Source organism: Rhinolophus hipposideros, assembly GCF_964194185.1.
Source record: "Rhinolophus hipposideros genome assembly, chromosome: 5".
In the NCBI taxonomy this organism is placed as follows: Eukaryota; Metazoa; Chordata; class Mammalia; order Chiroptera; family Rhinolophidae; genus Rhinolophus; species Rhinolophus hipposideros.
In genome coordinates, this window is record NC_138051.1 from 77,766,761 (window position 1) to 77,794,403 (window position 27,643).

The 27,643-nt window shown below is 40.5% G+C and overlaps 2 protein-coding genes across 19 annotated transcripts in view; one reads left to right on the forward strand and one right to left on the reverse strand.

Annotated features, from left to right (window-relative positions):
- Positions 1–3,722, forward strand: part of PAPLN (papilin, proteoglycan like sulfated glycoprotein) — a 39,743-nt gene extending 36,021 nt beyond the window's left edge. Inside the window, exon 28 of the mRNA XM_081049899.1 lies at positions 758–3,722. Within this exon, the coding sequence (XP_080906025.1) occupies positions 758–933 (176 nt within the window). The 3' untranslated portion in view covers positions 934–3,722. The remainder of the gene's footprint in view (positions 1–757) is intronic.
- Positions 2,889–27,643, reverse strand: part of NUMB (NUMB endocytic adaptor protein) — a 134,215-nt gene continuing 109,460 nt past the window's right edge. For 7 of the 18 annotated variants that reach the window (XM_081049905.1, XM_081049917.1, XM_081049901.1 and 4 more), the window contains 6 exons: positions 17,661–17,735; positions 15,586–15,726; positions 12,051–12,255; positions 9,999–10,292; positions 8,243–8,392; positions 2,889–5,022 (listed from right to left, as the gene is read on the reverse strand). In XM_081049905.1, the coding sequence (XP_080906031.1) occupies positions 4,307–5,022; positions 8,243–8,392; positions 9,999–10,292; positions 12,051–12,255; positions 15,586–15,726; positions 17,661–17,735 (1,581 nt within the window). In that variant the 3' untranslated portion in view covers positions 2,889–4,306. Of the gene's footprint in view, positions 5,023–5,909; positions 6,057–8,242; positions 8,393–9,998; positions 10,293–12,050; positions 12,256–15,585; positions 15,727–17,660; positions 17,736–27,643 lie in introns of all 18 variants that reach the window. The other 11 variants (XM_081049912.1, XM_081049910.1, XM_081049913.1 and 8 more) reach the window with 3 other exon arrangements.

Sequence of the window (27,643 nt, forward strand, 5' to 3'; positions counted from 1 at the left end):
CCTATGTTCACTGCAGCATTATTTACATAGCCAGGATAAGATATGGAAGCAACCTAAGTGTCCATCGATAAATGAATGGATAAAGAAGATACGGTACATATATACAATAGAATATATCTCAGCCATAAAAGACTGAAATCTTGCTCTTTGCGACAACATGAATGGACCTAGAGGGTATTATGGTAAGTGAAATAAGTCAGACAGAGAAAGACAAATACCATATGATTTCACTTACATGTGGAATCTAAAAAAACAAAATAAATGAACAAAACAAACTCATCAATACAGAAAACAAACTGATGGTTGTCAGAGAGAAGGGGTGTTGGGGGATTGGGTGCAAAAGAGGAAGGGATTAAGACATACAAATTGCCAATTATGACAACAGTCACGAGGATGTACAGTACAGCATAGGGAATATAGTCAATAATATTGTAATAACTACATATGGTTTTAGATGAGTACTAGACTTATTGTTGTGATCACTCTGTAAGTTATATAAACATCAAATCACTGTTGTACACCTGAAACTAATATAATATTGTATGTCAACTATAATTAGAAAAAAACAATGGATGGAAATTGTGATCCTTCATGTAGTTGTGCATATGGGTATTCAAATGTTACAGAATAACTGCATTTTGGGGGGAATCTGACAATCATAGTGTCACTTTCCTTTTCAGGAAATGAAATGGTAGGTGAGAATTCCGGCACATACAGAGCTTCCTTACCATTGTCTCTCTTCCCTGTTGTTTTGCAGCTGTGGCGGCCCAGCCAAGGGACTCCAGGAGGGAGTGCATCGACCAGCCTGAGCTGGCCAATTGTGATTTGATCCTGCAGGCCCAGCTCTGTGGCAATGAGTATTACTCCAGCTTCTGCTGTGCCAGCTGCTCCCGTTCCCGGCCTCATGCTCAGCCGGTCTGGCAGCAGGGATGAAGGCTGGCTCGAGCCCCAGTTCTGAAACAACTTAGAGCTGGGGAGAGGGGCAGAGAGGCTCTTGGTCTCCGCTCTCTGGCCGGCAAAGGGAGTAGTCTTCTGGAGACACTGCCCCATTAATGTTGAACCTCAGCAACAGCCAGTCTGGCCTTCTGAGCCCCAGCAGTGTTTGCATCTCCCACATGACGACAGAAGGCTGCTGAGTTGTCAAGAGGAATATGATTGGATAAGGCCCCCATTACTTTATAACTTCTCTCCGTAATTTGTTACACAGGATCAGTTCACTGTGTGTGATAAAACAAGCGACCAGGTTCTCACTTCATTCAAAGGTGTGGAATGATTTTAAAGTTAACATCTATCTCATATGGGGAACACTCACTCCTGCTGTGACAGGGAAGTATTCTTGCTAGAACTAGATCTCACCCGGGGTCAAAGAGTGGTCTACTGCTCTACTCTCTCTCACCCTTCTAGGTAGTATAGCGACAAGCTTCAAATCTCTTCTGTGCATACAGTTAACAGCATGGTGTTGGTGAAAGTTCTCAGCAAAGTGGAATATAACGCAAAGCTCAGAACAGGGATTTGGGATGAAAAAGTAGCACTTGGATTATTATGGAAGAACTGGAAAAGCGCCTTGCTTTCATCGGGAAGCTGGAGCCTGAAGCCCTTGTCCTGAGCCCGACACACAGAACTGGCGTGAGGATGGTCTCACACGCGTATGGGCGGGATTGCTGGGCCTGCTCTGTATTGGGACCAACGAGGAGCCTTTCCTGCTCAAGTAGGAATCTGTGCTGCCCAATCAAAGCCAGTCTGTTATTAAAAACAGCAACAGCAGGATGGGGGCGCCCAATGGAGGGGAGGGCAATGTAATAATAGCACGTGGCTTCAGAAATGGTTTGAGGTGGAAGAAGTCATTCTTCATCTCAGAATCTCCAATTCCTTGCTTCAAAATAAGAGGCCTGGATTCAATGAGCTTCCAAATCCCTTTCCACTTGAACCTTCTACAAATCCTGTAGGGGACTGGCTGGGCCTAGTGACAGGTTACTGTGGGACACGGAAAAGACAGGCTTTACAGGGAAAGGTGACTTTTATTACCACCATGCTGGCTGGAAAAGGGATAAACTACGCCATGTGTGAGGGACACTTCTTGGTCTGCATGTCATTCAACAAAGGAAACATGGGCCGGGGGCAGGGGTCTTTTCTTTCCATTAAAAAAATATAGTGAGGAGAATCCCCGCTCACTTACCATGGCTGATTTTGCTATAGAAATTGGAAAATAAGGGCCACTTTCTTGGACTCCCCAGTGCTTTAATTAAACCAGTATTTGGCCTATTGGCAACACATTTCAGACGGTAAGTTTTGAGGTTAGCTAGCTCTTCCTAGAACTCGTCACACAATAGTGGACTAAGGGTCAAGGTGAGAGTAAGACTCAGTCTAGACTAGTGGTTCTCAACCCTCTTTCATACTGGGAGCTTTTTAAAAAAACAACCTGGGGTTGCACTCCCCCGAGATTTGGATTTAATTGGCCTGGAGTATGCACAGGGCATGAGGATTTTAAAAGCTTCCCAGGGGACTGATCAGTATCCAAGGCTGAGAATCACGCTCCAGGCCTGGACTTCCGACTGGACATTTCGTTCACATGTGGACTCTGCTTACGTGCTCTGGGGTGGGCTGACATCCTGCGTCTCTAACCAGCTCCCAGGTGAGGTCTGTGCTGCTCTCCAGAGCACACTTTGAGCAGCAAAAATCTGATGTTAGAGATGAGCTTAGGAATAATCAAAGCCTAAAGTATGAATAAAAATATGAATTTTAAGAATATACTAGTCCCAATAAAAGATTTTCTACCTGCCAAACTAGAGATCTGCAAGAGCACTATAATGGAGAGAGAACAAGACCAAAAAGAACTAAAAGCCAACTCATTTGCTAATAAAGGGGAAAGAACTGCCCTTCATGGGTAAAAGCTTCTACCACGAACATTTATTTTTGTTAAAGCAGATTATAAAGTCTCATCAGTACAAATATATATAACTTACATTTATTTGTAAGGCCAACGTTCAAAAGTAAAAATGAGATGGGATCTCACGTTGTTACCAGGGGTCAAGTGGTCAATTTCTTACAACTGGCAACGGGATGTTCTGCTCACAATGGAGGGGGATGGACAGACGGATGGACACGGACACACACACACACACACACACACCTAATAAAACCAGCATCTCCACACCCACAAAATTCATAGGAACAAAACTTAAAGGACAAAACAAAACCCACCAAGACCCACATGACAAACCCATACAGTAACCTGCATTCCAGTCTGTAGATATGATGTCATTGTCACCTTAGTGTTAAAGTAAAGGATTAACATAAGGAAATTGCAGCAATATATAAAAGAAAATACATATTCTCTATAGAGCATATTTAGATTGATTCCATTAAAAGAATGACATTAGAATTTCATCACAGGTTTAAAACCAGGACAATGCTACTCTTTCATTGTCTTTATTTAAAACTACAACTTAGTGACTGTATTGGTCATAAGCATGATTGTTGTTGCAATGTGCTACTTACAATGACTGATACCAAATTAGCTAGGGATCCTGTCTGCACCTCCCAACCTTTCCTCTTTTAACTTCAATAGGCATCAATGATAAATCAATCTTATGTACAATTTCTTACAGCTAACCCTTTTACCTTTGGCAAGATTACTTACAACTCATACAATTTTTTAATAATTGAGAACTATTTAAAATATTCTAAATGCATAAAAATAAAGATTTTGGCTTTTTTGATATATATTTATAATATTTATTCTTACTCAAAATGGAAGCTCAACTTTACCCTTAAAATATAGCTCTGCTGGGCAGCTGCTGCTGTGCCCTCCCGGGGATTCTGGCAGCATAGCCTGCCTCTTGTCCCCGGCCCAAGCACAGGCCACCCTGTTCCTGATCTCTGAGACAGGCCAGTACCGAGAGGAGGCAGGTGACTGGCCTGAAAAACAAAGGGGGGTCGTTTTGCTTCCCGTTGTTTTATATTCCAGTAAATGTGCTTTGATTACAGATTCCTGTTCAGATACGTCTGCCTCTCTGTTATCAGAGATTTGTAAGGGGCTGAGGCAAGAGGAGGGGGATAGAGGGCAACATTTCCTCGACTCCTTTAGCCTAATTGCAAAACAGCTCTTCTCGAGGAATGGTTTTCTCCACTTTTTTCAAAAATCACCCTGTACAGCACTCCGTGCCTGGACATGTTACGTTCCTTGGGACCTCTGGGATTAGGGAAAAGTGGACTGATCGGGAACACAAAGTCCCCATTGCTCCTTTGACCCCCACCCCCTGCCTTTGCCTGAGTACAGACAAAATACATGAGCTATAGGGACTGCTCAAAGTTCAATTTCAAAGGTCTTCTGTAAGTCGCTGGAGAAAGGGTTGGTGGGGGAGGGGTTAGTGCGCTGCTTGGACTTGCTTTCTAATGCAGCCCACTGGGCTTCGAAAGGATCCACCGGGCAACTGCCTGCAGGAAGCTCTGTGTGCTTGTCTCCTGAGGCCAGCCTGCCATCGTCTACGCCATTGAAAGCTGCAGAACCATTGAGGTGCTGAGCAGAAGGCTTAAAGAAGGGACTGGCAGTAGCACTGCTCGTCTCAGACTGAGGGAATGTCTGCTGCTTGACCATGCTAGGAGACTGATGGGGGTGAGCAGCCTGAGGGTGGCTCGCAGTGCCAAACACGTGCGCTACCATCTGGGAGGGAGTGATGCCCACCACAGGCACATTAGGGGCTGGATAGGGCATCCCATTGGCCACAGGATAGGCCTGGGCAGGGACAAAGGCTGGCTGCAGGGGCGGAACCACACCCACTGGCATGGGTTGAGAGGTGAGGAATGAATTCCCTTGGAAAGGCGGCGCTGGCTGGGAGATGGCAGTAGGTGGAGGAGGCTGGAGAACTGGCTGCAGAGGGACAGCGGAGGCCGGGGGCTGCTGGGCCCGGACGCTCTTGGACACCTCTTCTAACCAGCGGTCGGCCTCAGAAGGAGTACGTCGGTGACCAGCCTGGAAGAGATCTGGAGAGGCAGCACCAGAAGGTTGACCCCACTCAGTCCCTGGAACCAACAAAATAGAGACAAAAGAATCAGCCTTTAGGGGCTTCTTTGCTTACCTGATCACTTTGGTTACTGGAATGATCCTAACGTGTAGAACAAATCCCTGTAGTGGGATATTTTATGGTTTGGGTAGGGGGAGGAAAGCCTCTAATACTGGCTCAGAGGTTTTATGGTAGGACAATGAGAACCTTGCCAGACCACGCTGCTGTCTCAGCCCCACGGAGGAGCTGCTCAGATATGGCTCAACCGCACTGAACCAAGGCTGCGAGCTGGCATCAAACACCCCTTCCTGTCGCTGGGGCTCCTCCATGCTACAGAAACCACCTTACACAGGCTCTGAAGGACCCAAGGTGATTCACCTTCTGCTCTAACAGAACGAAAAGAAAACAACCAGTGAGTTGGTACTGTACCTTGTGGCCCATCTGGCTTCCACACACATCTGTCTTTCTGGTGAATTCCCTATATTACTGTTTAAAATTTCTTTTTGGTTTTATAGTTAAATGTTCATTATCGAAAAACTAGAAAGTACAGAAAAGCAAAAATAAAGTGCTTTATATAGCTCTTTTTGTAGACCTGCCACTGTAGGAGGCAGGGTCCCCTCTTCCCACTGGCATGTCCATAGAACTCCAAATCCAGTGATGCTCAGGGGACGGCCCGGGAACCTGGATATGGGTGAGTCTGTTCTACAGGCTTAAGAACGAACAATTTAAACATCTTTAGTTCTTTCTCCTTCTTCATCCTTTCTTAATAGTAGTTTACTTCCAGGAGGGAACACACTTTCCTTAAAAGGACTCCTTCCTGGTTCCCACTCAGGTAAATGGCTGACTTCTGAACCAGGGTCACTTAACGGATCCCAGGATCCTCACCGCCACCTGTGGCCACCTTACCCGAACGTCTGGCTGCAATTCCCTTGTTAGCAGCATCAAGGGCACGGGCCCAAGGGTTGGTTTCACGCACAGGCATTGCTACGGGTGCTAGAGCAGTGTGGGCTGGCTTAGCAGCAAGCACATGGAAGGCTGAGTCAGTGCCATTAGCTACAATGGGAGCAGACAACATCGATGGAGTTAATTCATGCAGGGTGTACAGGCGACCCCATGGGGCTGGGTCCGTCAGGCCAATGTGCAATACTGCTGGGACAGATGAGACAGAAAAGTTGCTGTTGGGATAACCATACCAGCTCGTCATGGCTGCACACACCTTTTAGCAAAGAGGGAATCAGAGGTTGTAATTAAAATGGCTGTAAATGCCAAATGACTGTTCTAGGAAAATATGTGTATGGGAGAGAGGAAATGAAGCCTAGAAAAACAAATCAAGCTGAACAGAGCTGCTTTGTCTTACAGCAGCAAAGACCTAACTCTTTTAGATACTGCTTAGCCTTGGCATAATGACATAAACATTTCCCTCTCCTATCACTTTTCTAAAAGATCAAAGAATACCAACAATAACAACAATGGGAAAAATATAATGATTCCATATTATGTGCTAGGCACTGTGTTAATAATACCTACGCATGCGTCATCTTGTTTAATTCTCTCAAAAACCCAGTAAGGCTGGTATTACCCCATATTACAGATGAGAAATCAAACTTAGTATATGTTTTCATTTGCTTAATAAATTTGTAATTTGCTACAGAATTAATTTCATCTCTTTTTTGAAAATTTTTTTTCCTTTGGTAATGTTCAGAATATGTCAAAGTACCTACTATTTTTTCCTCATTTCCCTTTATGAAAATGTCCTGACTCTTGCTCCTTCACTCCAGGCATCTATTCCATCAGCTTCTATTCCTCAGCCCAGCTATCATATGTAGTTGGAGCAGACAAGCAGGCAACTTCTGGCCCCTACACTATAATCATTCCCTCTCTAGGACTGGGCAACCGTTCTTACGGCATCGGTACTATTTACCCAGGACTTGTCTAAAAGACTAGCTCACCCTTAGACTGGGAGCCACTATGTTCTATTCAGTTTTGCACCCGCTGCCTTGTAAACAGGCATAGAGTCAGTAGAATATAACAGGTGCTATATTCAGAAAGACCTGGGTTTAAATTCTGGCTGTGCAATTTGGGCAGTTTACTTAACCTCTCTGAGCCTCATTTTTCTCATCTGTGATGCCTATCCCGAAAGGCTGTTGTGGGGATTAAATAAGATGAGAAAATACATGAGTCCTTACCATGATGTGGCATCACTAAGCGCTCAATAAATTGTGCCCATTATTGGTATAAATATTTGTTAGGTGAAATGAAAAGCCATTTGGTGCACATGACTATAAAGGTTGTTTTTCTTTTCTTTCTTTTTTTTAAAGAAACTCTCTGGAGGAAAAGCATGTAGTAGCTTCCTCCAATAGGAGCGGGGTACTGTCTCCACAGCAAAGCTGTTCCTGAGCTCTCTCTTAAAAGAAGTGAAGAAATGGCAATTATAGGAGCACAAATTCTCAAAGGCTGTAATTTAAGTTATACAGACTGTGCTGATCGCTGAGTCAATACTGTTAACTCAGTCTCTCTGAAAACAACAACTTTTAGAACTCTTCAATGTCACAAAGTCAAATTTTAGGACGCTTGTTATACAATGTGAAATGAACTGAAGAGCCCAAAGAAGTCTTTTTTTCTTTATGAGCCTCTGTGGCAGGGTAGAGACTAGGTGAGTCCAGGGCTTTTCAACCTTGGCTCTATTGATATTGATTTTTCGGATAATTCTTTGTTGTGAGGCTGGCTACTGGGTACGTTGGAGGGTGTTTAGCAGCCTCCCTGGCTTCTACCCAGGTGACAACAGCAATCACCACCTACCAAGTAGTGAAGCCCCAAAATGTCTCCAGACAAAGAACACCAAATTTTCCTTGAGGGTGCAAAATCACTGCAGGTTGAAAAATCACTGATAAAGCATCATGCTAGAACCAACTGTGAAGACTGCTGCTTCTGGAGAACTGGCAGGACACTGACTCTTAACACTGACCTGGCAAATAAAGCAGTGGGTCGGGACTGCAGACGCTCCTAAAAGAACAGGATGAAAGGTAGGTACATGCAAAATGACAAGTGCAGACATCTGAGGAAACAGGAAGAGGAACAAAGCATAATGTCGCGGAAGGAAATGAATGAACCTGAGACATTGTCAAACGGGGAAATGAATGCGTCTGACCAGCTCGGGGTGCCAACTTACAGTTAGTGAGCAGTGTCATAAAAGGACTAGTTGCAAAGAGAACAGCTGAGCAGGCTAAGAGGGCACCAACCTTGAAAGGCAGGAGACTGTGGGACTGCCACTGTCACTGGTTTGGTCATTGGGGCAGATGAGAAGGGATCCTCGGAGGGTGTGCTGAAGGCATTGGTGATCTGTGAGCACAGGGAGCTGATACTCTCTGCTTCCCCTTCTACCTCTGGCACTGCAAGACAAGCAGAAAATGGCTCCAGACAGAAAAAAAGAATAATCCTGAAATATAGCAGTATGACACAAGATGGCATTTTACACAACATCCCTTACTTGTGGAAGGGAAAGTCTCAACTGTCAAGTGGGGCTATAAAAGCAGCTTTAAAAAATTTACTAACCACTGTTTCATCGGCTTTTCAGATGAGAAGGCATAAAATGTCAACAATTCGTGTACTAAGGTCTATCTTCCTCTCTTGTAAATCCCCATGTTTCTTTATTTCTTTTCCTGTGTAACACTGTTCAGGACTTGGTCTTTTTTTCTGATCCAAGATGTTCGGTTAGCTAGATCTTTCTGGAAGACATCTGCAACCTGTCTGTCTTCCAACTAGTTCCCAAGGCTGTGGTCCAAGTTAAGTTCTGGAGCTACGTAGTGAGCCTATCAGGAAACGGGCTATAGTAAGAGGCACTGTGGACGCTGGGTCCTTTTCTCTATAAGCTATGACGATGTCATCACTCTGGCCTTCCTCCAAAGGACCAAGTATATGAACTATGATATCATGTCAAAGCAAAGTAAGGTACAGGACTCCAGAGGCTTTGTTCTTGATATTGACTCTGGGATACTTCTGTCTCACTGAGGAAGCTAATTATGTGTCCTGAACCTTTGTTTGCTCAACTGTGAAAAGAGAATAATAGTTTTTGTTTCCCAGCTGCTCCAGAAGGAGAGAGAAAACAGGTATTGGAACCATCTGGAGTTCCAGTGTTTAGAGGAGTTGAGAGCTGGAGAGACCCGTAGTAATCATCTAATCCAACTGTTCTTCAGGCTTAGTTCCATCCACCAGAAGAACTTAACTGTACTTTTATAGCACCACCAGTGAGAGTGCCCTGTTGAGACAGAGCTGCCTCATACTCCGTTGTAGCACAGGCTGGATGTGTCTCACAGTGAAGTAAAAGAGACCCAATAAAAACACCGACCAGATCTGACACTTTAGCTCCGGATCTTATGATGAGGACAGAGCTACCGGGCTGGCTCAGCTGTACAAAGGCCACACAAAGGACTGTGTGGCAGTTCTGAAAGGTAATGAATATGTGTGAGCAAGCCCACTGTCTCTGATGAACAACAGATCTTAGATTTATACAGGAGGCCCGTTTAGAGTTTCCTCCCTAAGGAGACAACCAGCCATGGGGACAATGAGCACTTATCCATTTCTTCTGGTACCTCTGACAGTCATGCTATTTAACTGGATGTGTTTCCAAAGCCTTTTAAATTAATTCCCTGCTGGGTACCAAATGGCAGAATAAGAATGGAAACTTGAGACCCTTGATGTGTGGAAGCAGGTTGGCTGAGGCAGTAACACGTCCATCAGGACTAACCACAAACCTTGTAGCTCAGGCTAGGAATTCCCATCATGGCTCTGTTACCTGTATGTTGAAGAGAAATGAATGGTTCACATCCCCCTCCGTGAACCTTAGTTTTCTCCCAGTTGGGACACGACACAAGATACATATAACCATCAACCAGCCTGAGAGAGATGGGAGGCTAGTTGATGGGATTAGTGTCTCCCCTGGAGGTGATGATGTTTCAGTGCTAGAGCGCCCAGTGAGTCAGGTGCATGCTGCATTACCTGCGTTTTTTATGGGGAAATCAGTCTTCCTCTGCATAGTGGAAGGCAACTCGTTGATGCGCAGGGATAGCTGGCGCTTAAAGGGTGACATCTTCTGGCTAAGAGCAGGAAATCCTCGGAAAGAGCCTTGGCGAGCAAGCTGTTCGATGGGTGCGTGCCGGCGTGGGATGGCATGAGGATTGTTCATCTCCAGGGAGGCCGTGGCATCCAAAGTGGGAGACGTGGGAGAAGACGGGGAGGGGGCAGTGTTGCCAGGGACCACTGATGAACCGATAACTGTCTTATCTGTTTCAGCTCAAGAAAGTCGAGAGAAAGAGGACCTTAGCAATGTCTTCCAATAATGTGAGGTTATCCAGCCGAGGAACTCAAAAACCCTCCTAGGTCCTTTTACCCATGTCCTTCCCAATGTCTCTTAGAAGACAGGTTAGAAGCAGGGCTCAGGTCTCCTATTTTTCAAATAAAAGGTTTAATAACCTACTACAAGCCACATGGTACATCTACTAAGACACAAATATTAGAGCTTTGATTCTCATACAGTGATTTATAGCTTAAGACTTTGAACAACAACAACAAAAAACAGTGCCTGTGAACTCCTAATGTGAGGTCCTATAAAGAATGATGGCTTATGGCTTTCGGTTTTCAATGTTTCAAAATTTGTTTATCTGTTTGGAGGAGAGGACTTTGGGAATGGCAGAGTCAGAAAGATAAGTAAGTATGTTTGGTTAGATGTTAAAGAATGTCATACAGCAGTCTTCAAATCATTACTATCTGTGTTTGTGGCTCATTTGAATAAAAGCAAACAGAAGTAAAATTTTAAATTGGAAAAACCTAAATACAAGACTGCTTCCATGTGAGTATCAGCTGAGTCCCCTTCCAATTGTAGTAAATTTCTCCCTCTTTCTCCCCTCGCAATCCTCTGTGGTAGTTGGGACTCAACCACTTTGGCAGTTGCTGTGTGTAGCCAAGAGCATTATTTGGTGGTATTAAAGAACATGCTTCCAGTCAGAAAATCACTGAAGCACACTAAGTAACAGCTGTACGTATTAAATTTTCTAATAAAAATAGCATGGTGTTTTCCGGTCTTTGGTATTCTGGGACAAATGTTTACAAGAAATGAAAAAAATCATAATCAATAATTTAATTTCAAATAAAAATATGTATCTTTTTTGGTTTAAGAATTAGAGCTGTTTGGGTCAGGATTAATGTTACCCAAAATGCCTGTTTTAGAACTAAAAGGATATAGTAAAAAATTACCAAAATTATATTAACACGTATTTAAACTGAACTGTTTAATCTCAGAATATTTCTTGTTGGTTTCAACCCCAGCTACACACAAGAATGCAAAGCATTTTCCCCAAGCCCTATCACTTATTTCTAAAATATGCCCAACGCAACTGCAGGCAATAGACTCTTGAGTAACTTGAATGCTTGTACAGGCATTTTTGCTATGCTGCCATGTATACCTGAAAAAACTCACATTCTGCAAAAATCACACACTAAAATTAACAGGGCTGTGGGAAAAAGAGGGGCTAGCTTCTCAAAATCTATGTCCTTCTTTTTATCCAAAGCACTTAAAAACCAGTAGAAACCTCGTGAGAGCAGTGGGCCTGCATTTGCACGCAGCATCGCCAGCAGCGGGTCCTTTGCAGCCGAAACCAGGGATTTGTCCTTCAAGACGTAGGTCCTTGATAGCATCTGCTTCTCACAGAGATCAGATGTATCGGAATTAAGAATCAGTCCAGGATGCAGATTTCCCCAATTTTGTTTTTAAACATGGGGGGAGAGGCGTCTCTGCAGCTCATTCCACTGCACTCTCTCATTTCCCCAGATAGCTTCATGTAATAAAAAGGGTAAACAGTTCTGAAGCCACTCAACAAGCCACTCTAAAGGAAAGGACTTTGTTTACAGATTTTCAGCTTTGTTCTTAAGGTCCTTCATATATTGCTAACAGTTCTCTCTGACTGTGAGAAAGCTTAGCCCTGATAGCTTCAAAATATGAACCTGTTAGGGAAAACTGCTTAAATAAACACAATGGAGTAGAACAGACTGTACCTTTCTTGGCATCTTGGATTTGTTTCATAATCTCCTCTCTTTCTGCTTGCTCAGTGGCTGTGGTGACACGGAATGATCCTTCTCTTGTAAAAGTGGTCCGAGTGGCGTCAAAAGTAGCTGTCACTCCACATTCTTTCTCCCGCTTCTGTTTCCGTTCTAAACAGGCCGCGAAAGCACAGCCTACCGCATGGCTCAATCTCTCACCCTGTACACAACAACACATTTTTAGAGTTACAGTATCAACAAATACAAATGAGCTTGGATCATAAATGAGTCTGTATTTACACAAGGCAAAATGCTGAAAACTCCAGCTTAAATTAGATTTTAATATATTAATATGCCAAATTAATTTAAATGAATAAATTACCTTAGGTAATGCTTATGATACTTTTACTGTAGCAAGCATTGGGTAAAGTGACCATCAGCCACCTGTGCTTTTGTGAGCAGCCACTGAGACACTCTTACTAATCAGGTGACATCTGTCACGCACATTAGTTCTGGCCACCAGCTTAGGAGACACTGCTGAAGGTTCTAAGCCCTAAGTCTTGAAATGTAAACCTCTATTTGCCATTTAGGGGAATAGTGGGAGCATTTATTAAGCATTTCTAAGAAACCACTGGAAAGGCAGGGTAAATTTCAGGAGCTTTAAATATACTGTCAACATATCTAAGAACAAAAAGTGCAAACTAAAAAGTTCAAATAAATAAATACAGCTCCAGCATTGAGAAGGGACTAAGGCAAAGGAAAGGTTAGTTTTTTTCAATTTCTCCTTTCTGAACACTCCCTCCCTAAGCACCCTTACCCATTCTAGGTCCTCCAAGCTTTTAGGCTTTCCCCAATACCTTCCCTGTATTCTTCTAGCTCTCCCTAATCCCAACTCTGTCTCCCAAACACTCAAAGGCAAAAGTTAAATAAAGTATGTTTTCATCCACACTCTCTACTTATAAAAGAATTAAACAAATAAAACTCATTTGTTTGCAGGAGGAGAAGAGGGCTTATATGAACTAAATATTATTTGAAAGACATTTAAATAAATTCAATGGATTATTTTTACCAGGGTTATTTGTATTTTATTTACTTATTTTTTCCATATTCATTGCTCATTTTATTTATTAGGTTTGTGCAAAAGTAATTACGGTTTTTGCAATTATTTTTAACCTTTTAAACCACAATTACTTTTGCACCACACTAATGTTTATTAAATTTAAGTATAGTTGGTATATTAGTTATATTCGTTTCAGGTGTACAGTATGGTGATTTGACATTTTTACACCTTACAATATGATCACCCCACTAATTCTAGTAATCATCTGTCATTGTGCGAACTTAAACTTGTCACAATATTATTGACTGTATTTCCCTTTGCCTTTTCCACTCACTGCCCCATACCCCTCCCCTCTGGCCATCATCCCTTTGGTCTCTGTTTCCATGAGTCTGTATTTTTATTTTGTTTTCTTTGTTCGTTTTTTTTTTTTTTTAATTTATTGGGGTGACAATTGTTAGTAAATTTACATAGATTTCAGGTGTACAATTCTGTATTACATCGTCTATAAATCCCATTGTGTGTTCACCACCCAGAGTCAGTTCTCCTTCCATCACCATATATTTGATCCCCTTTACCCTCATCACCCACCCCCCGCCCCCTTACCCTCTGGTAACCACTAAATTATTGTCTGTGTCTATGAGTTTTTCTTTCTCATTTGTTTGTCTTGTTCTTTTTGGTTTATATACCACATATCAGTGAAATCATAGGGTTCTCTGCTTTATCTGTCTGACTTATTTCACTTAGCATTATACTCTCTCTCTCTCTTTTTTTTTTTTTTAAGAATCCACATGAAAGTGAAACCATACAGCATTTGTCTTTCTCTGACTTATTTCACTTAGCATAATACCTTCTAGGTCCACCCATGCTGTTGCAAATGGAAGGATTTCATTCTTTTTTATTGCTATGTAATACTTCATTGAGGGTTATCTATATTTTAAACCATATCCCTAACTATGGAATAAAAAGTTAGAGATGATATAGTAACAGTTGGTTGGCATTATGAATAGCGAGAAGAGGTATTTGAGAACAGGGAACCTTTCATGGAGTTTTCAAAATCACACCATGTAAGCAGCTGCTCCTACATCTGAGCAAGTAATTCCACTGGGTTTTTTATATGCCAACATCATAAAGAAAGATAATGTCCGAAGTGCTTTTTGTCCCTAAGATTTCATACGACGGTTTAAAGACTGACAGACTTACTCTTTATAAATCCACATGTGTTTCCATCTAACTTCTCAGTAGGATGATATAAGGGTAGGCACTAAAGTATGAAATAGGAGAGAGTAATGAAAGAATCTAGAACATCTGCATTTACATACAGCTCTATTACAAGAACAGAGCTAGACGTCAAGGAAGCTTTTTATTTCTCCTAGGTCTAGGGTGTAAGTTCTTGAAGATGGACCCCTCCTCAAGCCCTACCCCAGACCCAGCGGGAAGAACGGCTATAACGACATTAGCCACCATTTTTAAAGCAGTTACCATGGGCCAGACCCTATGCTAAGAGTGCCTACCATCATTATCTAAGCGAGTCTTCACAGCTGTCATCTCCATCTGATAGGGGTGGATACTAAGACTTAGAGAACATGAAGTAACTTGCCACAAATCCCACAGCCTGTAAGAACCAGAATCAGGTCTGAAACCCAGATACGATTCAGAGCCTAGGCTCTTAATATTTGTTTATATCACAGTCTCTAAGAGCTTAAAAAAAAACCCCTTTGGTCAATTTTAGAGTACAGCCACCACTTGCCTTCCAAGTTCAACCCTGGCAAGAAGTTTTTGAGCTGTAGCCTTTATGAGTGGCTACAGTGACTTATTCTGTCCGAACTCTTAAAAATTCATAATTACACACTCCATGCTATGCTATACGATAGTTAAAATCATCACCATCATCACCATGTAAGAGACGTGTCTTTCGTGTCAGAATTTTGAGTAATTTACAGGAAGGATGATAGATGAGGTTATTCTCTATTTTTAAACAAAATCAAAAATTTCTACTATGCAACAATTTCTAGTGTATATCATTATACCATCATTTAGTATTTCCATTTTTTTAATTAATTGAGAATATACTCCAACTCAGTTCTTTCATTTGTAGTAGAGTCTCTTTGCAAATAAATTTATAAGCACCTGTCAAATGCCAACATCTTCTACCCAGATGTATTAGGAAACAAATATACCTAAGAATTGTGAAAATAGTTCTAATAATGAAAAGTTTTGAATAAAGTTTAGCAGCCACCCTCACCAGAACACTTTCACTTTCTTTTAATGACCTTGGATCTCAGCTAATCATCCTGCTGCTAGAGATGGGGCCTCACACCAACAGTGTGAACTACTTGAATAAAAGGAGTGAAAGCAGGCTAGTGTAGGCACTTCCACATACTGTAACAGCACGCCCTTGTCAGAAATGTAGTGGAAACTGCTTGACTGAGCCAAGCTGAAAGGAGCTTGGCTAACTGAGGCTTGTCATGATGAAATCCACGTTGGACTCACCGTGTCCTTGACAGCCATGAAGCAATGACAGATCCAGCGCCGAGTGGTGCCATCGCGACATATGTAAGAGAAGGCTCTATCAAAGTTCCTATCTGGGGCACAGAAAGAAACTTTTTCTATTGTCTGGTCAACTATGAGGTCCTAGAAAAAGGGAAAAACAAAAGAATACAGAACTTATGAGGTTACTCAAGTTTCTCAGAAGAAACACAGGATGTTCATTTCATAATACAGAATCCCAACATCGAATGCATTGAGGCTATGGAATAGCTGCATCTGAGGCCAGCAGTCTGAACACTAAGAATCGGACCTAGGAGAGGTCCCAAGAGCCACTGTGCCCAGATGCCTCCCTCCCCTCCTCTTCCTGTTCCATATGCTTGCTGATTCTAATTTTATCATGGTAGAGTCTATGTTCAATTGACAATATATGTAAATCAATATATTTAATCCAATTTCCATATAAGATATTTTATCACATCATTCCCAGAACAGTTCTATGTATTTATTAACTTCTTAATCATTTAACTTTGAGTACGACTTCGTTTGCTTATATACTTGCTGAATGGCCTATTATATACGCTGTATAAACATTACACAAAATGTTTTTTAAAATCTTGAGGCTCCGAGGCTCTTCTGTATGATATTGCCATGACCCAGAATCCCTAGATGCTGAGGTGGGGATGTAAATGCTAAAACATACAATCGAAACAAAGAAGGCCTCGCTATGAGAATTCCTGTTGCTCCACAAACTTTCCAGTTAATTTTTTAAAATTTTGCGATTCTGAGGGCTCATGATTTTATTTTGCATAACCTCGATTTGTTTCCTCTTTAACTAAGTGATTCTTTAAGTCTTTTGGGTTGTCTGTCGTTTTTCTTACTGATATGTAGGAGTTATTTATATATCTAAACATGAGCCCTTTATAGATTATACACAATGCAAAATTTCTTTTCCACTCATGATGGGTCCAAGAGTGATAATCCACCAATTACTATTATCTCTCAGTGTGGAAAGAACTAATTAATGCCAGTGCTATAAGCAGCCACCAGGGGGCAACATCACTTTCTCACCATTGTATAAAATAATCAAAAACAGCCTTCAACCACAACAAATTTCATCCAAAACACTAATGAAAACTACACAAGTTCTTTAAAATAAGCTAACTAAAATGACTGTTTCCAAGAGTAATGTACATTTAAGACTACCAATTCTTTTGAACTTAAAAAAACAAAACGCCTTAGATGGAGGGTCAAAAGAACTAAAATGCGGCTATATTAAATCACTTAAAATGTATCAGGCAAATCATCCATCAAACTGCTTTCTACCTTCCAGACTTTCTCCCAGGTCCAGTGACATTTGAGTTTTTTGAAAAATTGCCTGCTTGTTAAAATTTCTCCAGACTCTCGGTCTCTTAGGAAATTTACATTAATGATTAAATGTACTTATATAATACCATATGCTCTCTAGGGGAAGAGTCTATGTCTCTATTTTTATTTAGGCATGTAGGATCACTTTCTTTCAAATGCAAAATGATACCTAGGATTTGAGATATCGTGTGGATTCTAAGAAAATGTTAACCAAATGAGTTCTTTACTAGTCCTTAAGATTTCACTTATGTTGGGTTTTCAGTTAAATAGCAGGTTAATCAGTTCAAATATTACTTTCTAAAAATGCAGTATTTTATTAAGTAGAAGAAGAAATTTCAGATGTGGTCCATCATCTTTTTAAAAAATATTTTAACTATGGTAAAAGGTCTATCATCTTTCACATCAAATTTGTGAGGGTAAAGATTTTTGAAAAATGTGTAACAACAAAAATAGAACTCAGATCTTAACATTAAATGCTTAGGAGGCTAAACATGCTGTGTCACGTAGAGCAAAATATTGAGAGAGTTCTGTTTTTCATAAGGTAAATGAGTAACTAAATTGGCTTCCTAACATTAACTAATCTCGTGGAAGACTGTACTTTGGACAAAGTCGAAGGATATAGAGTGACTACAACAGCGTAATGGCATTATATTTGATCATTAGGGATTAAAAAAATATATGAGCAGTAACATTTAAGCTTATAAAAGTTGTACCTTAGTTTTTTCATCCACAACTCTGAGTCCATCTGCTGATACCCACAGGACTGCCTTAACTGCTTTCTTTCCAGTCTTTTAAGAGAAACCAAAAAGGTAGGGGGTGGGGAGGAGACACACATATATTAAAAAAAAAGTCATCTTCCATAGAAAACACAACTTCTGCCTTCCAAAAGTCAAAAGTACAAATGGAGTCCAAGTTCAGGAGGAGTGCCCAAAGCCAGATACTCAAACCAAACTGCAGAAACATTCAGGAAAAAACAAGCCAAAGCCATTAGAAACACAATGCAAAACAAATACGATAAAATTAAGTAAAGGGGAAAGGATATACAGAATCAAAACCAAGATATTACATTCCATAAAGGGCAAAGAATTCGTAAGTAGATGCTTCTTCACCCATTTAAAAATAAATCAAGAAAACCAAGAGTCAGATATATGTAAATACATAAGGAGTTACACCACAAGTAGCTTCTACGAATGTATTTAGAGTAGAAAGTAATGCGTAAGTCTAAATTGAGATGCTGACCATTGTACTATCCTTTGACCCCAATGATTACAGCAGGACCCTTGGTCACCTGAAAATTTCATGTTAAAAACCCATGAAGTCTTCATTTTTCCTGTAACAGTCTTTAAATACCATTATTTCTTCTCGCAGGGTTAACACAGAATTGGTTTAGTTTTTAGTTTGACATTAAGTGCATGGAGACATTTTGGGGACATAGGAGGCTTAAAAAACTGTTGAAAAAATATTTTTACTGTAACACAAATTGTTTTTACTGGCTGAGAAAAGACTTCTTTTGCACACAAGAATCACATGGAAACAAGCTAATATACGATTTCTCCTGTGATGGAATGAAAATGGGAGAGTGGGAATTTTGTAAGAGTAATTGAACAACTTCCTTTTGTTCTAACTGCTTCAAGGATAGAAGCGAAATAAAACAAAAGTGAAGTGAAGGCTGAGAATAGGTATCAAAACATCATAAAGAGTATATACATCAAAAGGAATCAGACACTGAAGGTGGGAGCAGCACACTCTAGAAGGGACAAAGGAGGATAATGACATGTGTCCAAGCCCAACACTCCTTAATATGGAAGGCATGCCTTCGTTAAATGAACCGTATGACCCACTCCAAGTTCATCTCCACCATCACCATCCACCTGATGAGAGCCTATTATACGCCAGGCAGCAGAAATACGCGAAGAGTTCACAGCCCCTTGACACTCAGATAAACAAAAATAAACAACACAGTAATAAGTGCTACAGTAGAGCTGAAAACAAATGCATAATTATGTCGGAAAGAAAGCATGGTCAAATCTATTTGTGAAACTGAGGAAGGTTATTCAAAGGAGAAGGCTGAACTGGGTACTAAAATAATTTTTCTAGATGCCCCAGGTGGTGGTAGGTAGGGAGGGAACTGAGAGGTAGTGGACATGCCAACCAGTACAGGACAAGGCGAGTCTGGGCTCCATAACTATCTCAGTACAGCTGCAAAGTAGGATGGGTGAGTGAGGCACAGTAGGAGACAGAGGGTAGGACAGGCCTAGCCACGAACGGCCTTGTATGCCTGCTAAAGAATTCTATCTTAATTCTGTGGGCGACTGGGAGCTATTGGAAGAATTTAAACAAGATTAAAAAGATTTGCATTTTTAAAATATCACTTCTGCGGCAGTGTTAAGGGGTTGGAAAGAGACTGATAGGAGGCAAAAAGACCACAACAAGATTCCAAGTGAGAGAAAATGAGGGTTGAGCTCTCGTGGTTGAGAGAGCGATGGAGATGAGAAAGTTTTAAATAGTCAATGCAAGGGAGAAGTTGAGGATTCCTCTCTGGTTTCTGGTTTGAGTAACTGGTGGAGAGGGTACCACAAACTAAGATAGAGAATAGAAGAGATGCAAAAGCAAGTTTGAGAGGGAAAGACTAGGATTTCAGTTTTAGACATGCAAAGTTTGAGCTGTCTGTGCAACACCCTGGTGGAGACATCCACACGTTAATTGGCTATACAAGTTTTGACAATTAAGTTCACGAACTCATCCTAGAAAAAGTGCTACATACCTCATTGCTTAATAATCACTATGGTCACCTTCGAAGTCCTCCCCTTGGGAAGCTATGCACCGACGCCAGCGCCTAGTCTACCCTTCAAAGCAATTTTGGAATTTTTCAATCACTTGAAGACTTAAGGTAAAAACTAAGGTTTCCTGGAAAAGAAATTCTGCCTCAGGTCTGTAACGTAGGAATTCTACCTAAGCTTCCAGCCTGGTGTCCTACCCTACAGATTTCAGACTTGCCAGCCCCCACAAATGCACAAATCAATCCTTAAACACTCCCTCTCTAAATATAGATATAGGTAACCTAAATGAATAAGTATATAAATATTATATATATGTTTGTATATATATAAAGGGGGGGGACAGATGGTTCTGTTTCTCTGCAGGATTCTGACTAATACAGAGGTGAAAGTCAGATTAGATTGGGTTGAGAAATAAATGAAAGACAAGTAGAGTCTATGAGTATTAAATATTCTCTTAAAAATTTTTTTTTCTATAAAAGGGAGCGCTATAATGCAATGGGGGACAGACAGAGGATCAAAGGAGGTCTTTAAGAATCATGATAAACTAGAATGATATACTAGAAGCAGAATGAACTTTGGAGTGAGACAAATACACGTATGAGTCTGAATTCAGTGCCACTATTCTTAAACTAAGCAAATTATGTGCTTAGTATGTCCTCTGAGCTTCTATTTCTTTATCTGTAAAGTATTTGTAGGGTTTGTAAAAGGATCAGAGATATGCACAGTACCTGGAATTTAAACAGGGTAATAAATAATTGGTAGCCATTTATCATCGTTATATTATTAATAAACTTTAAAAACTTCTCCCAACACTAAAGCTTCTTGAAAGAGTGATATGCTTTTCAACAACAACCACTGATCATGCTTATACGCTGAATGGAAAAAGCTAGTAGAAAGATGGCGACTGAAAGTCCAAGAAAAAGAATAATTTAGAAAACAGAGTCATCCAGGAGCAGGATGGGATGGGGCTAGAATACAAGTTTTAGACAGGAAGAGGGATGCCCCTTCCTTGAAATGGAGGGATGGAGTGAGGATGAGCAGAAAGGAAGACAGATTTGAGAAGGAGGGAGTGTCAAGTTGAGGAAGTTTACTAGGACAGCGACAAATTTATCTGTGAAGGGGATGAGATTACCTGCTTTACTTGGCTGGGGAGAGGAAGGTAGTCAGGCAGAGGAAGATAGTCAAGATTTACAACAGCAGTCAGGGGCTGTACAGGGCAGTGACTCAGAGCACAAACTCTGGAACCAGGCTGTCTCTAGGTTTGAATTCTGTTTCTGCCATTTCCTAGCATGACCAAGGGCAAATTACTCAACTTCTCGAAGTTTCAGTTTCCGTACCTGTATAACGATTTTAATAATTTTATATACCTTATGAGATTATTATGAGGATTAAATGAAATAACATATTTAAAGGTTTAAAACTAGGGTGGTCATATAATTTTCTGTCCAAACTGGGACTCCTTTGAAAGTGAAAGGGGGCACTAATAAAACCCAGAAACAGGCGTCATATTGGGACTGTTTCAGGCAAGCTGGAACAACAGTCACCCCACCAACAACAGTAACTGCACATATTTAACCGATGCTGATGTAGCGTTTAGTATTGTGCTGGAAGGTGAGCTCCAGGAGGGCAGGGTGCTGCCTTCTTTATTGTTCACTGTTGTACCCTCAGAACTCAGAATAATGTCTGACACAGAGTAAGAGTTTAATAAATATTTGTTGAAGGAATAATTGTGCTAGATATCTCCTGTAAGAAATAGGAAACAGTTGATCAGTGACGCAGAAGACTGTCAAATGGCACTGAAAATCCTCTGTAAGAAATTTAAATTTGAAGTTTTATTCATCTGCTTATTATGTAATGGTAGCCTGCAGTGTTCAGCATGAGGCAAAGATAGGTTAGGAGACTGAAAGTGTGAAAAATAAAAGGTCATTTTAAAATGGGACTATTCCCCATTTAGCCTCCTTACCATGTACAGGGAAATGAAACATTTTTTTTGGCCCAATGGTACTGTTATGTAAACAACTCCACTTTTTGAGGTCTGTCTTTATAATAATTTTTACGGTGCTGTGCTAATCTATCAGTGAGGCATTGTATTTGTCATATTTCATGACCTCTGACCTCTCTAAATAGGGGAAGAAAACAGATAATATAAATTCTTTTTGTATTTGTTTATACATCAGAACGATGGCTCTTGGATGTCACTATAGTTTGTCACATTACAGTTATTTCAACCAGGTACTGAGATATTCAGGCTCAAGGGCACTCGCAGCTGAAGTAAAGCCCAGACTTCCTCTCACAAATTTTATAGTAGCAAGGCTTCTGTACTATTTGTGAACTTCAGAGTCTTTCATTCTGATAACATAAACTAAGATTCTGAAGCAATTTTTAGAAAACGACAAAAGTCATGGAGAGAAGATGAAAGTGTTCGTTTCTGTTTGCCCTAAAACTGTTTACTCAAGCTAATACCCAAGGAGATAAGGTCAAAGTTAGCTAACCAAAGGAAAAAGGAAAAAGATAATCCAAGTATGACATGTAGAATTTACGTACATCTTAGTGATACAAACATCCCTTTACAAAAAAAGACTACATAATACTTCAGAAACTAATAAAAATGTGGTAGGGATAATGTAGATGTGAGTCATTAAGAATCATTTCATCACCACTGTTCCAACACTTTCTATTTTAATAATACCTTTAGAATTCACACTGACTAATGTCAATGTACTAAAAACAGAGTTTTACAACAAAGAGAAAATTGCTTATTCTTCAAGGAAAGAAAATGAATCTAACAGGTACAGAACTGCAGTAACTTAGAATTTAAATTGGTGAAATCTGAGCAGAAGGATCAAGGTAACCTATCAGTAAAAGATGACAAATGTAAGTATAACTTTCAAATAACCACTCAACTCTCTTAATATCTATCTTAGAATTTTAAAATTAGCCTCTGCCTTAAATACCTTTTATTATGGGTAGATATGAACCAACGCAGAAATTAAGCAGGCTGACATTGGAGAAAATAATAGCAGGTAGTGGATCTATTACAAATTACTTACTCAGGAAACGTGCACTGCAAGTAAGACAAATGCATGGGTAACCTTAACATGAAAATACCACTAAAGAAACATGCAAAAATGACAAGGAAATAGTAACTTAAACAAACTCAGTCCACTGTGAGATCACTTTCCCCTAAATATAAAAGCTACTCATAATAAAAGGCTATTGAAATAATTAATTACAGTAAAGAATTGCCATCTACCTATCAATCTCTCTCCAGAGTATTTTTTTTTAAAGTAGACACCACTTTAAAAAAAATAATACATTGAAAAAGGATGAAGATCACAAGTTGGTGATATTCTCAGTAGGCTGATAACTCCTTACAGTGCTTTCATTTTATATATTGGTGTTACCGTATCTGGAAAAGTACTTCAGATTTCCAGTTGGAGAAGTAAGTTTTTAAACTGTTTAAATCAGGGATGGGTAAACTTTTTCTGTGAAGGACCAGATAAATATTTAAGGCTTTGCTGGCCATATGGTCTATGACCACTATTCACCTCTATCATTGTAGCACAAAAGCAGCCACAGACAGTATGTAAACAAATGGACATGGCTTTGATCCAAGAAAATTTTATTTACCAAAACAGGTAGTGGGCCACAGTACGCCAACCTCTGATATAAATCATCATAATCCCTGGAAAGTGATCATTAATTAAACCTTTTTGGGAAGACAATTCATTATATTGAAATATTAAAACTGTTTAAAATTGTGTCCCTGAATTATTTTTCTTTTCTGTTGTTTTTGTTTTTTTACAAATGTGCTTATATCCTATCTATTATTTTAAACTGTGACTCAGATCTCAGGTTCTGTCCAACTCTAAAAAGGTTTATGATTCCCAAAATCACCAATGAGAATAACAGCATGCAATTAATCAACATAAATAGAAGTAATATTTGGAGGCAAGACAATTCTGCTGGGCATATGATAAGAGTAAAAAGGTTAAACAGATGTTCTAAAGTAAGCCAAAGTAAAATGCTGGAAAGACACATGGAAGCATAGTGTGGCATAGCTTTGAGATGCTACAAAGCCGGAACAGCAAACAGTTAGGGCAGGAGGGCAGAGCATGTCACTTTTTCTGAGCAACAGTGATTTGCCATTCTCCTGTAAAAAGCAGTTTCTGCTACAAACCAACGAGGTCTTCAAAGGTACTCAATGCGTAAAGAATCACAGGTCAGTCTTTCTGTCACACCTATACACAGAGATAACCCAGTCATTACAGAGTAATAATGATACATTAACAGGCAACCATAATGCGGTGTGCCTTGTAACAAATGAAGAGACTTCTTTCATAGGAAACTTGGCTTCATTTTTTTTTTAATCTGAGAAGGGCCTTAAAATCTGTAATTTGATATTTGAATTTCTGAACAGAGTCATGTAATAAATAAATTTTGTCTTATAATTCCAAGATACAGTGAGTACTTCCCCACAGGATAAAGTAGTGAAGGGAAAAAAACACAACCTCCTACAGGATTTGAGCCTGGCACTATCTCTAATGGTTGCTTCATTAAAAGTACAGCAACTTTTGGTGGCCAGATGACTCAGTTGGTTAGAACGTGAGCTCTGAACAACAAGGTTGCCTGTTCAATTCCCGCATGGGATGGTGGGCTGCGCCCCCTGAAACTAAAGATTGAAAACGGAGACTGTACCTGGAGCTGAGCTGCGCCCTCCACAACTAGATTGAAGGACAACGACTTGGAGCTGATGGGCCCTGGAGAAACACACTGTTCCCCAATACTCCCCAATAAAATAAAATAAAAATGTTTTGTTTTTTTTTTTAAAAAGTACAGCAACTTTTAATCTGGGACACTAACAGACACTATTTCCTGCATTTTCTTAAATGAGAGGGGCCTTTAAAGGCTTTCGAGGGAAAAAAACAAGGATGGTAGCATCTCATGAACCAAATAGCAAAGGACAGATTTTTGGAGACAATTTAGCTCTTCTAGTTTGCCAAATCACTTTTAATTGTGGGGGGGAAGGGATTCTAATATTAAATTCTAATAAGGGATTCTAATATTAATATAGGGATTCTAATATTAAATTCATATTTCAAACGTTGTAACAGCAGAAATAAAAATTCCACAGACATCTCAAATTCAACCTCTCCAAAACCAAATTCATCATACCCTTTCTCACAATGAACGATTCCCCCTTCCTTTGGTCATCCACACCAGAAACTGGGGTCTCATCTTTCTTCTGTATATCCATCCCTAGGTTGAATGAATGAATGAATGAGTTGGAGCATGTCCTGTCTCACCCAGTGGTACTGTTAATGCTGTTCCTCCTGTCTGAAACGTCTTTCTCCTCTAACTTAGTTACACTGGAACTCATTGTTTTAAGTCTCATTCTTATGCGTCATTTCCTCCTAGAATCCTCAATCACATCCTCTTACGTTCACTCTTCCTCTGCTCCAGTGGTGCCTGTTAATATTATACAATTTGATAACCATTGTTTTAAATCAGTCATATTTCTCCCACTACAGGGTGAACTTGAAAGCAGTGTGTCACTCATTCATTTATTCATTCATTCATTAACTCAAATATTCTGGAGCCGCTACTATGGACCACATACTATTCTAGGCATTACAGATTCAGCCGTGAACAGAATAGGTGAAGCTCTCTGTCCTCAGAGAGCTTATGTTTTAGTGAGGAAGTAAACAAGTAACATGTATGGTATGACAAATGGTAATATGCTCGATCAAAGAAAAATCAAGCTAGGAGGGGAAATAATTAGTGTATATATGGAGAAGTGTGGTATCTGGAATTTAAAATGGGGTCCTTGCCGAGAATGAGGCTTTTGAACAAAGAATGGAAAATATGAAGAAGTGAGCCATGCATATATCTGCGTGTTCCAGATTTGAGGTGATAGCAAGTGCAAAGGTCCTGAGGTTAATGCATACCTCGTGTGCTCAAGGAATAGCAAGGAGGCTTGTGTGACTGGAACAGAGGGAGCAAGAGTGAGAATAGGAGAAGACAGGAAAAGGGACAGAGGGAATTCATGCACAGTGGCCTCCAAGGCCCAAAAGACTCTGAGTAGGTCAGGAAATTACTGGAGACTCTGGGGCAATGGGGCAATACAATCAGACTTCTGTCTTAAAAAAGATCACTCAGACTGTTATCTTTAGAACAGATGGTAGGGGAACAACAATGAAAACAGGGGAAGTAGAACATTATTGCAATGATGCAGGTGAGAGGAAGCTGGCTTGGACCAGGGCAGTAGTGGCGGAGGTAGTGAGATAGAAACTATTGATATAGGGTGTAAAAGAGAGAGGAGTCAAGATCAGATCCAGAATTTCTGGCTAGAGCACAGAGACAGAGTTGCTGCATATGAGATGAGGAAGACTAGCCAAGAGTAGTTTGGGAGAGAAAGATTAGAAATTTGGTTTGTGACACGTTAGTGTGAGCTGCCTGGCGTGAAGTGTTTGATGATGCTGATGATACCAATCTTAACACTTACCCACCTCAGCAGGCTGTTCTGTACACTGTGTTTATACTCATTTAATCTTCACAATAATCACACGATGTTGGTATTAGTATTGTCCTTTTCTATGGTGGGGAAACTGAGGTACACGCAGCTGATAACCTTTCCCAAGGTTACAAAGCTAGTAAGCGGCTGAGCCAGGATTAACTGCAAGTAATCTGGCTTCCGAGAGTCTGTGCCTTTGACTCCTATGCTATACTGCTTCTAAGACGGAAATACCACTATGGGGTTTGGGGGAGATGTCTAGAGATAGAAATTTCAAAATCACCAGCATAGAGATGGTATTTGAACCCATGACATTGGATGCGATCATCAAAGGAGAGGTGTAGTCAGAGAAGTAGGTAGCATTATAAGAAAAAACCAAGAGAGTATGATCTCTCAACTCCAAAAGCACGGACTGTTTCAACGCAAGGGAGGGATAGGCTCTGTCAAATGCTGCTGACAGGTCGAGTAAGGTGATAGGACCACTGGAATAGTAATATGGAAGAACTGATAAGAACCGCTTAGGTGGAGTGCTGAGGGTAAAATGAGTTTAACAGAGGAAGGGAGAGCAGGAAGTGAAAGCACCAAGAAGAAACCTTTTTTCAAAAAGATAGGTTGTTTTTATGCTAATGGTGATCCACTAAAGAAAAACTGATTATGGAAGAGAGAGCGGGTAGCGTTGCTGGAATAAGTCGGATCTGGAATAGTAAGACTCTAATGGAGGAGTTGGCCTCAGCCAGGTGCACGCTCATCCCTTGAACAGGAGGGCAATGGATACAAACATGGATGCGGCGGGGGGAGTAGCTGTGGTGGGGGGAGTAGCTGTGGTGGGGGCACATGCGAGTTTTCTTCTGATTAATTCTGTTTTTTCAGGGAGGTAGGAAGCAAGAAGCAAGGTCATCAGCTGAAAGCACAGAATAAGAAATTCTGGAAGTTTAAGAACAAAGGACGTGTGAAATAGTCATCTAAAAATAAGAGTAAATGGGCTGAACAAAAATAGAGACCGTCTTGTTTATCTTCGTATCTGGATAGCACAGTCTCTCCCTAGCATGTTTTAGATACCAACTGTGACCTGAAGCTTGAGAACCACTGGGTTTTCATAAACACGAATACAGAAAGATAACTCTCAAGGCTATTGAATTTTTTTTATCTAGGAAAGGTCAGTGACCAAGGCATTTGACATACTAGTTGGCCATGTCACAGGAAATAATGAAACGAAGGATGAATGGAAATCTTCTGATTACTCTTGGGACTCTCTTTTTCTTCTTCTTCTTCTTCTTCAGAAATTTGTTATAATGCACTTCAAAAAGAAAATAAACCAAATCCTAAAAGATGCATCCAACAAAATGTAAGGAAAGTAACATTTACAGAAGACAGGGCATGGGAATTAAAAAGGCGGGAAGGA